At 37.9% G+C, this 11,594-nt stretch overlaps 1 protein-coding gene across 1 annotated transcript; it reads left to right on the top strand.

The window, feature by feature from the left end:
* On the top strand, positions 1-5,275 carry kcns3a (potassium voltage-gated channel, delayed-rectifier, subfamily S, member 3a). The gene is made up of 4 exons (XM_046864303.1): positions 1-148; positions 1,520-1,611; positions 2,060-2,147; positions 2,246-5,275. The coding sequence occupies exon 4, from the start codon at positions 2,305-2,307 to the stop codon at positions 3,769-3,771; it is 1,467 nt and encodes a 488-aa protein (XP_046720259.1). The 5' UTR covers positions 1-148; positions 1,520-1,611; positions 2,060-2,147; positions 2,246-2,304; the 3' UTR covers positions 3,772-5,275.
* Positions 5,276-11,594: the final 6,319 nt, after the last annotated feature.

Genomic DNA, 11,594 nt, shown 5'->3' with positions numbered 1-11,594 from the left:
GCTCACTATTTCTCTCTCTCTCTTTCTACCACTGTGAGTCTCTGAGTGTCTCTCAGTTTCTCTCTGAAAAGTCCCGGGATGATGGAGCTCGAGCTGGAGCAGGAGGATGGTTTCAGGAAGGGACCTTCTCAGATGGACTAAGATGAAGGTAAAAACATTTAATTGGTTCTTCATTCCTTTTTAATAACATGCACCTGTTTAGAACTTCACAGCACGTTTTGCTTTTTACACACAAACCCAGGAGTAGCAAATTACCTTCTTTTTTCATAGTCCAGCTGTTTTCTTCACACCTGATGCTTAAACTTATTATTGCTAAGAAAAAAAAAAAACAATCCACACCAATCCAGTCCCACTTGAGAGTTGAGCGATGAGACCCTCAGGACAGATCAGGAGGCGAAGTGGAACGCTCACAGTGATGTGAAAAGCTTTCTGTTTGGCTTTCGCAGACAGGAAGAATCGATATCCATTAGCAGGATTTGGTTTGTTTGTGGTTTGATTTCCTTTTTGCTCTGTTTTATTGCTTTTTTCTTTTTCTTTTTCTTTTAACAATGCAATCAGACACCAGGAACAAAGCATCCGGATACAACAGCATCCCAAAGTTCACCTCAAAGCTCTGTTTTCGCACACAGATTGTTGTTGTGTTCTCGCTTGCATTGTGTTTTTGTTGTGACTTTGCTGCTCTGCTGCTCGACACTGCAATCAGATACTGAAGCACAGCAAAAATAGAAAGAGCTCAGGATCAGATTAATGCAACATGACACTCAAAGTTTATTATAGTCCATATAATCTTACCACTAAATCCACATTAATACTGCTGTAATAAATGTATTATTTACAAATAAACTCCCCTGTGGAAAGTTTTCTGAAGTTCACAGGACGTCCATTCCTCACTAAATTGTAATTAGTCATGTGTAAAGTAGTCACGCCAGCTCCTTTATTCAGACATGTGCACCGTGCACTTGAGAAATGTTTCCCTGAGGCTTCTTTCAAAAGTTATATCGTGTGATAATGTAAAAATGTATACACATATTTACCAAAGATTTTTTTACTGCTTTTTGGTTAACCTGATAAGCTTGCCATCTCTTTTCTATATCTCTTATAGTTAACTGAGAAACCAGCAAAGACTTCTGTCCTGAATATGTCGGAAAATGTACGGCTTAACCTCCAACTGTGCCTCGGACAAATACAAAGCGCTGACACTGGAGACTCCTTCCATTAAACGCCTCCTTTCCTCATTCTGTTCCAAAATTTGCCTCCTGCATTACAATTGATTACTGTAAATTTGATGCTTTGATAGGAAGAGTCTGATTCCACTAACAATCTTACAATTGAATTTCCACAGAGGTGTTATGAAATGAGGATCGTGCCATTTTGGTTATATGGGGGGTGCTCTTTATGTCCGAGTTCACATGGAACTACCGCTTTTATCCTAATGATTTAATATACAGCTAATTATGATAATTCTGTAAATCAATAAATATAATAAATATGTGAATAAATTTAACCCCCCTTGTGACAGATTGAAGTTTTACTGTCCACGATCCGTGAGCGACACGGGAGCATCTCGACAGCAGGGATTCAAATATTGAATGTCTGGGAGATTCGGTAAAGGTATATTCTGTTCTAATTTAAATCTGTACATTAATTTTGATAGTTTTTCCTGATGCTTCGATGTTGCACTGTAATTAGAGAGCGCTCACACTGGCAAATTAGACGATTGATTTGCCGACACGTGAAATGCAAATCCTGTCTACAGCGTGGCCTTTCTGCAATTAATTTTTTACTTTCTTCTATATCTTTGTATGATGTTCTGTACATCGTGGTTTCAAAATGTTTAGGAATCGTTTTATGACTACCTGGTGTCGTTGTCGTCCAGTGCCCCCCTTAAAAACACTTATTCAACTATGTAAATCCTTAGTCGGGGACACCCCTAACGTTCGCGCCAAGGATTTCCGACAATTTTATCACAGGATTTGTGTTACACATGCTATTCATTTTAAAAAAATATTTCCTGGGGTGAAGATGCTCCAGTAAATTCATCTGATGATGTGAATTTCAGAAACAAAAGATACCTCTGGACAAGGCTTCATGATGAGGCAAAGGAAGACAGAAGTAAAAGAGGCTAATCGAAGCGAAACATGGAACAGGTGAACACATTAGGGTAGTAAACCGATGGTAAGTAAGTGGAGAACTGGTTCTACTTTGCCTCAGTCTCATTTGTTGTCTTTCTGACTTTGTGTCTCAGGTGATGGGGACGTAGCTACGACTTGGATTCTGCCCTGCCTTGCTAATTTCCCTCCCATCATGGTGTACGGGAAGATCCTGCACCAATGTGGCCCGGACGAGAACTTCCTCAACCTAAACGTGGGCGGATTCAAGCAGAAAGTGTCTCGCTCGGTCATTCAGTGCTTCCCACACACTCGACTTGGGCGTTTACTCCTCTGCAGCTCAGAGTCGGCCATATTGGAGCTGTGCGATGACTACAGCGCCACAGAGCACGAGTTCTACTTTGACCGCAACCCTCACTTCTTCTGCTACGTGCTAAACTTTTACCACACGGGCAAAATCCATCTGATGGAGGAGCTGTGCGTGTTCAGCTTCAGCCAGGAGCTCGAGTACTGGGGAATCAAGGAGCTTTTTCTGGACTCGTGCTGCAGCGGCAAGTTTCACGAGCAGAAAGAGGGCAATTACTGGGACCGGAACGAGGATGACCCACTTCAAGACAGCTTTGATTCCACCACAGAAGAGTTTTCTGAGCTGGAGAAGGATTTGGAAAAGTTTGAAGGCACCTGGTGCTCGGAAAAGCGTAAACAGCTGTGGCTGAGGCTTGAGAATCCAGGACATTCTTTAATGGCTAAGATACTAGCGGTGATTTCGCTGAGCGTGGTTCTGATCAGCATCGTGGCCATGTGCGTTCACAGCATGCCCGAGTTCCACCAAGTGGACTCGAACGAAAGAGAAATGGAGGATCCAGTTCTAGCCGCGTTCGAGACCTTTTGTGTGCTCTGGTTCACTTTTGAGTTTGTTGTGCGCTTAGCGGTAGCACCCTGTATCCGTAAATTTGCCAGCAACGCTATGAACATCATTGATTTTGTCTCCGTGGTACCGTTTTATGCCACGTTGGCGCTGGAAAAAGCAGACGCTGAGGAAAGCGAGGAGCTGGAGAACGTAGGAAAGGTAGTGCAGATCCTGCGGCTCATGCGCATTTTCAGGATACTGAAGTTAGCACGTCACTCAGTTGGACTCCGTTCTCTCGGAGCAACTTTGCGTCACAGCTATCACGAGGTCGGCCTGCTCATTCTCTTCCTCTCCGTCGGGATTTCCATCTTCTCTGTGCTTGTATACTTTGCGGAGAGGGAGGAGAAGGAATCTGAGCTCCAGACCATACCCATCGGATGGTGGTGGGCCACGATTAGCATGACCACAGTCGGATACGGGGACACCTATCCCATCACACTAGCTGGGAAGCTCATTGGGACGGTGTGCATCGTGTGCGGCCTGCTCGTGGTAGCGCTGCCCGTCACCATCATCTTTAACAAGTTCTCTAAGTATTATGAGAGACAGAAATCTCTGGTGGAGTCGGATCAGTACGGGAGCAACTTAAAACTTCCCATTCCCGGGATTCCTATATTCAGCATGAACGATCTTTATGCTAACGGTAACGCGATCAATTCGCTGCTGGACAGTTTGTCCACTAGAAGTAGCACAGAATGTGAAAGAGATGATAAAGAACATCAGGATAATGAGGACCAAACTTATGTTACTTCATGACTTTTTTTTTTATTCATTTTTTTTTTTAGATTCAATACTAATTTGTAGCGGTAGAAGCAGCACACTAGTTAGCGTCATTCCCTGTGTTCACACTTGCAGCAGCACTCTGATGTATTTTTACAAAAAACGTGATGCCACTGAAGCAGAGCTAGTTTCAGTGTAAAGATGGGTGGAGCTAGCAGGATTTTAAAAGCAGCATTAATTAAGCTAGCCAAGAAAGCATTAGTGACCAATTAAACTTAATATCCACCCAAGTGTTCTATCTAATGTTATACAATTATAACGTGAATTAAAATGATTGGTTATTATGGGTTGTACGTCCTTTGTGCTGCACAGAGGTTATGTAGCTACAGCAACAGCAAGTAACATGCAGTTTTGTTACTATGTCGAAACGATAAAATTGTCAAAGATTTGCAAGTCTCAAGCATTTGCTAAATAATAAAATAACCTTAAACCATCTTATAGATGATATAGACCATCTTATATGATTAACAAATCAATGTGATTATGGAGTGCCCTGTGTATCAGTAAACGCAGAACATTAGCCAACATGATATCCGAGAGAAAAATACAGTAGGTATCTACATACAGCGTGTCAGGTAACGATAATCACCCCTCATTGTCGAGTTTTCAAAAAACATGCGACTCCACTTCTTTGCTCAGTTGGTGGGATCAGAGATTCACTATTTCCTAACGTTTTCTCACACACGTCCTGTACATTAGCTTTCGATCCTGTGAACTCCTCTCACTTACAATTACTTTACAACCCTAATGTGTGCACCTGTACCGTGTTTTGCTTTGATTAGCTTCGTTTTATAACGCACAATGATCACAGTATGGTGTACTTGCATTTGAACACAAACTGAAATAAATTTACAGAGACAGGGGCGACATTCATCAGGATTTTTGCTTGACTTCTTTTCCAGAAGGTCAATAATTCCGATAGATCCATAAGGGTAACCAGGAAGCATGACTTTCAGAAGCTTGTAATGTGAACACAGGGTTTTACACACAGTGGTTCACTGACTCACACTCTGAACACACTGATTGAACACACACACACAGAGTAGTGAGGGAATGCGTGAAGCATTTATATTTCCCGCTTCAGTTCTCAGGGCGAGAAAAAGCTGTCAATGTCTGTCTTCCCGCCTGTGAAGTGTTTTATTGCACACTTCAACGTCTGATCCCATCAGTCTGATCCTGGACAGAACATCTCCACAAATTCTCCAAATGTCAGGGAAAAGAAACATTGAGAAACTATTTCATGCCTTCCTTATATCTGCTTGTTGGAAGCCTGGATGAAACGATTGCATGTGTATTTCAGATGATGTGAAGAACAAGGTGATGATGTTCACAGGTGCGATCGAACAGATCTTTGTAAAGCTGCTTACATCCTGACCTATCCTTGACTTCTACTTTGGACCTGGTCCGTCTATGCAAAACCACCAGACTGCAAACTGAATACCTGATATGTGGGAATGTAATATCAGTCCAAGGCAACATGGTGAGGAATAAAGATGTTTATTACATCAAACCTGAGTGTGGTGGTCCAGTGGACATTCTAACATTCTAATATTGTAATGAAAATTTAGGTTCGATGATGACAATCATTGCTGCGTCCACGGAGTAACGCACACACAAGCTCTGCTTCCACAAAAAGTGTTTGGTTTACATAAAAAAAATCTTTGTTTTCTATTTATATGGAAAATATAAACTAGCACACTAGCAACTACTGTCTACAACTCTATATTTTGTCGGTAGATGTCTGTGTTGGTGTGTTTGTTACATTCTGCATCTAGCATGTGTGAATATTGCACTAGCCCAGTGCTAGCTGTGCAACAATGGCAGCCAGAAATAAAGCAGGGGCAGGACATGCTACAAGCAGTTATCATTTTGAATGCAGAATTTAATACAAATTAAATGCTTGTATCATTTTACTCAAGTTACAAGATTTAAAGAATTGAAAGAGAGCCATGAATTTTTACTGTTATGTTGATGTACTTCCTTTTTTGGGAACAGTAAGTCAGAGTGTTGAACAACGTTCTTAACATTGAAATGAACGTTGACATAGATTAGTTAACGTTTTTAATAAGTGAGTGATCTAGGGTGGAGGAGGGGCTTCACATGTCCAAGATGGCCACCTGTATCATTCATGCATTTAGTTAGAAATCGAACTTTTCTGCAAAGTTATGGGAAACAAACAGCAATTTAATCACAAATTGTGTATTTTTCATTTTGGCGACAAAAAATAAAACAAAGGCCTTTTTGTCTGGAGCAAACATTACAAACGACACCCGGCGATGTGATTATGGCTGTAAAACGTATATTACAGCTTCAGGAGGAGAAACATGAGACGTACACCATTAGGCTAATGCACTTGGGCCTGATTTCATTCCTTCTCCTTTTTCGGTGGGGGACGGATGTACAGAGGGAGGGCTATTAGTGGATGAAGATGAGTCTGAATGCCACAAACTGCCATCAGGCTTCAGATGGAGGCACAGGGGTGGACGTGTGGCTACAAACCCCCCCCCCCGCCCCCCACTACCATAAATTAGCCTTCCACTCGGCTTTTACTGCTGCTAGTTGAAAGTTTCATTAGTACAGTTTAACGAAGGCAAAAAAAATCGGTGCTACGTTTACTGTTTTTAGCCCTGATTCATTGCTTCATTTTGGAGAAAACTCACTGTGCGTGTGTGTGCGTGTGTGGATGGGCGATGTTCCTCATAAGCATTCATCCCACTCTCCTTCCTTTCTTTCTATCTGTCCACTCATCTTTTCCCGCAGGGATCGATTTTGCGTCATGCTCTGGCGTTAAGGATGCTGAGGTACACCGACACACACACATACACACCTTAATAAATAGACAAACAAATTACAGGCAGAAATGCATATCGTCATCAAAAACACTAATGCACACACAAGCTAAGGTAAATGTAGCTCTAAAAACATATTTCTATGATAAAGGCGATTCATTTGCTATTAGACTTTATCAATAAGGTTTTTTTTTTCTTTTACATGACATGCGCAAATCAAGTTTTACACTAAAACCTGAAAGGAGAAATAGAATCACAAACAATGAGAATAAGCATGGGGTATAATGAAAACAACAACAAAAATAACAAAGCATGTTGTACACTGTCTGGAGAAGTGTAGAATAGTTAAAGTATGAAAATAGTTTCCAGCATAAACAATGAGTTTGCGTGGTTTATACAATGGATTTGATGTTTATATAATATAAAAGAAAGCATTAGCAATTATCAAGGCATGAACAACAACAAATGTTTTACATGAGCACAATAAGTGAAAAATGAATGCGTATTATTAATTTATACCATGAAAAATTATTTAACATGGTTTACTCTGTGAACAAAGAGAATTACTATGTTTAATACTGTACGAATTGTGGTTTAGCATGTTGTATGCTGTGAGTTTGGTGTATTGGCATGATTGATAATACAGAATATGAGTGATTAGCATGGTTTATGTTGTGAACAGTGATTATAATGGCATGGTTTCGGTTACAAAAAGAGAGAGAGAAAGGGCAAATGCTTTATAATATGAGCGATGATGATTAGCCTGTTTTACACAGCAAGAAAATAAAAATACGAAGAACCATGTAGGAAATGAGTTAGCATGTTTTACACCGTACAGTGTGTAAGGAGCATTAACATGTTTTACATAAACATGGAGAATTAGCGAGGACCAGCTTGCTCTGTGCAGTGTAGAAAGAATGAATTAGCATGATTAACGCTGTGAATAGTGAATATTAGCAATTTTGTGGCGTACGATGTAGAATTGTTTGACAGTCATGGAAAATCTCAGGTTTTTTTTTTTTATGAATTGAGATCATCAGCCACTGTTATGTCGAATCTATAATGGAAACAGTTACCGCCTGTCTCTCTCTTTTTTCTTTCTCTCTCACACACTCACACACATGCTTACTCATAGTGTCAATCTCATCTCACACATAGGAAATTGGCTAGTGTCTCCTGTCGCTAGCTGAGAATGGAGTGTTGAGGATGTGACAAGAGTCATGAGCAGATAAACGTAGAAGTTTGTATTGTTCCTGTTTTCTCCAAAACTTTAACTCCGCTAACCAAAATATGTTAGCTGTGCGCTAAGGCTAATCAGAGCTTACTTATGTTACACAAAGAGTTACTCCATCCATCTATGATTTCTGCCCTTTACAAAGGATTTTATTTATTTTTTTTATTTCCAGTGGATTCAGGAAGTATTTTTACTGTGTGTGTGTGTTTATATATATATATATATATATATATATATATATATATATATATATATATATATATATATATATATATATATATAGAGAGAGAGAGAGAGAGAGAGAGAGAGAGAGAGAGAGAGAGAGAGGCGATAAGCGGAGGGAGATGGAAAACTCGTTTTTTACTATCACTACTGTACACTACGTATCCCTAAACTTTTAATTTTTACTTTGTCTTCTTTGCTTATCTTAATTTTTGTCACAGTCTCTGCTTTCTGGCTTCGCTTCACCATCTAGCAGCAGCGTTTCAAGCTCGTACCTCAATTTTTTGCTCGCGTAACAAAGCAAAAAATCGACAGAGTGACAGCTCGTACCTCGAAAAACTCGTACATTAATGCACTCGTAGGGAAGTGTGTGCCTTTCAAAGTCAAGAAGTAGAAACATCTCAGCAACAATCAAGATAAACAGCTCACCTGTGCTCATTTTCAAGTGTCGTTGCAAAGGATCCGAATACTTATGTATATGGGATACTTTAGTTTTTTTTCATTAGAAAAAAATAACAGACATTTAAAAAAATGTTTTTAATTTGTAATTATGGGGTACTGAGAGTAGATTAATGAGGAAAAAAAATTCTAAATGATTGTAGTATCAGGCTGCAAGATAGACAGACAGACAGACAGACAGACAGACAGATGTACAAGTACAGGTAAATGGTTCTAAGGCTATGGCATTGGAAAAATGTGCAGAAACTTGTAAAGGAACAGCAAGTAGAAGTTTCTAAGTTTATGGCATTAAAAATGTGCAAGCTGAATATATATATATATATATATATATATATATATATATATATATATATATATATATATATATATACATATATATATATATATGTATATATATATATATATATATATATATATATATATATATATATATATATATATATATATATATATATATATATATATATATACACATTTTTAATGCCATAAACTTAGAAACTTCTACTTATACATCTGTCTGATATACATACACACACTCACATATTATATACACATATATAAATGAATGTTAAATATTAGGCAAAATAACACAATTGAAAAAAGTGAAGGGGGTTTGTATACTTTACAAATACACTGTGTGTATATATGTATATATTCAGTACCAGTCAAAAGTTTGGACACACCTTCTTGGACACACCAGTGGTTCTCCTTCTCCTTCTTCTTCTTCTTCTTCTTTTTTATTGTCAACATTGTACATTAATACTTAAGACATCCAAACTATGAAGGAACATGTATGGAATTACATAGTAAACAAAAAAGTGTTTAATAACCAATAACATTTTTTATATTTTAGATTGTCCAAATATTTACCTTTTATGACAGCTTGGCACAATCCTAGCATAATCAGACTCATGAGGTAGTCACCTGGAATGGTTTTAGTTTACAGGTTTGTGTGAGTACAGGGTGAGCACAGATTCAGTAGCCTTATTAATGTAACTACAACTACTGTACAAATCCATATTATGGCCAGAAACTCTAGGTTAAGTAAAGAGAAAAGACAGTTCATTATTACTTTAAGAAATGAAGGTCAATCAATCAATCAAACAATAAAAAAAAATCAAGAACTTTACATGTATTCCTTAGTGCAGTTTCCAAAACCATCAAATGCTATGATGAAACAGGCTCTCATAAGGATAGGTTTATTAGAATTACAAGTCTCAGAACCTGCCAATTTACATGATTGTTCTCAGAGTTCAAATGGCAGACACATTTTAACATTCACTGGTCAGAGAAGACTGCGTAAGTCAGGCCTTTATGGGCAATTTGTGGCAAAGAAACCATTACTTCAGAAGAACAACAAGCGGAAGAGAATCTCCTCAGCATCATGTCTGAAAAAGTAACCGTCCTTTTAGTGATTGAGGTTTCTTGAGGTGTATATTATAATAACCTTCATGTTATTACCTGGAAAGACTTTTTTTGCGGTTCAATACTCCAGAGGTTAATTGCACATGGTCATGATGTCATTAAGCATAATACATTTTTTTTTACGAGGGACGAAATTATAATCCGTCCTTGAGTGAACGTGCCGGGTTGACGAGGTGTGAAAGTGACATTATCACTTCATCACCACTGAAGTAAAACAATAGTGCTGGGAGAACTGCTCCTTTCTGATCCAGTCTCAGAAGTAGCCTTCCACTTAAGCGGCATATTGAATTATCATCGTAAATACGACCCTTTAGTGTATATAATGTTATTAGTGTCGAATCAGCATAGTTTACTTGAATATAGATATGCTTACAGTGTGGAAATGTGAATTGGCATGTTTTACTTGATGAAGTGAGCACATTAGTGTGTACACAAAGATTATTTGTTCTCTAGCCATCACAATTTGGCCCTTATCAAATTCGTTCAAATCCTTACACTTACACCATTTTCCCGTTCTAAACACATCAATTTTAAACAAAAAAATCTTCAATTGCTGCTTAATATATCCCACCCATTAACAGGTGCCATGATAATCAGTGCTATTCACTTCACAGCTCATAATGATATAATATCATAATGTTATGCCTGGTCAGTGCATATTTCACAACATTACATTAAATTAAAGTTAAAAGAAAAATAGATGTTTTGCGTGTTGTATGCTGTAAAGTTGGCGAATTAGCATGGTTTACTCTGGGAATGGTGAGATGTAACATGGTATAGACTTTTAAAAAATGGCCCGTAAACTACCCTGATTTGACATATTCAAACTTCCATATAAACAAACACGTTTAAGTTGTTTGAATTTAAACTAGCATGTTATTTCATGGGAAGAAAGAAAGAAGTTTTGCATGTTCAATAAAGCAATTAAAAGAAGATACATTAACATGTTTTACACTTAAAAAGTTTGAATTATGCATTATTAATCATGTTTTACCACATTAAAAGATATAAATTAGCATGCATATATATATATATATATATATATATATATATATATATATATATATATATATATATATATAATATTAGCACTATAAGCAATTTTATAGCATCAACACTCTTGCACTCGATTAGCACACGGTAAAGTGTGTGGTTGAAAAAAATTAATTAGGATGTTTTACAGCAAGTAAAACTGACTGTCAGTATTTAGTATTTTGACCCTCAGTCACATGATCATGCCCGGTCCAACGCTTCTTGCTTCTCCTGATGGAATAATTTATCATGTTAAACCTAGCTTGGATTCTCGCTCTGAACATGAGTGACGTTAATAGATGAGATTTGCTCGTTCTGAGATTCTGTAAAGCGTCTTGTCAGCCTCAATACAGGAACGACATGGGGTTTAATAGGAAAGCAATTACTGTTTAAATGAGATGGTAAGGGTAACATAAAAAAATAGCCTGTTTATATTAAATCATTTATCAACTGCGGTGCAGTCACTATAGTAACAGATCGCTCGGAGGAACGCCGAATACTCCACATAAACTGATAAAAAAATGTGTTTAATATGATGGAGTTTACTGTAGAAAGACAATTATTGTTTTTTTTTTGGAAGAAGTCTCCAGTGTTAGTTATTTGTAAAGCTTTTGCTGACAGTAACAGGACCTCTTACA

This window comes from Silurus meridionalis, chromosome 2, assembly GCF_014805685.1.
Source record: "Silurus meridionalis isolate SWU-2019-XX chromosome 2, ASM1480568v1, whole genome shotgun sequence".
Taxonomy (NCBI): Eukaryota; Metazoa; Chordata; class Actinopteri; order Siluriformes; family Siluridae; genus Silurus; species Silurus meridionalis.
Note: the sequence above shows the minus strand (reverse complement) of the source record. Positions and strands in the feature narration are given on the sequence as shown.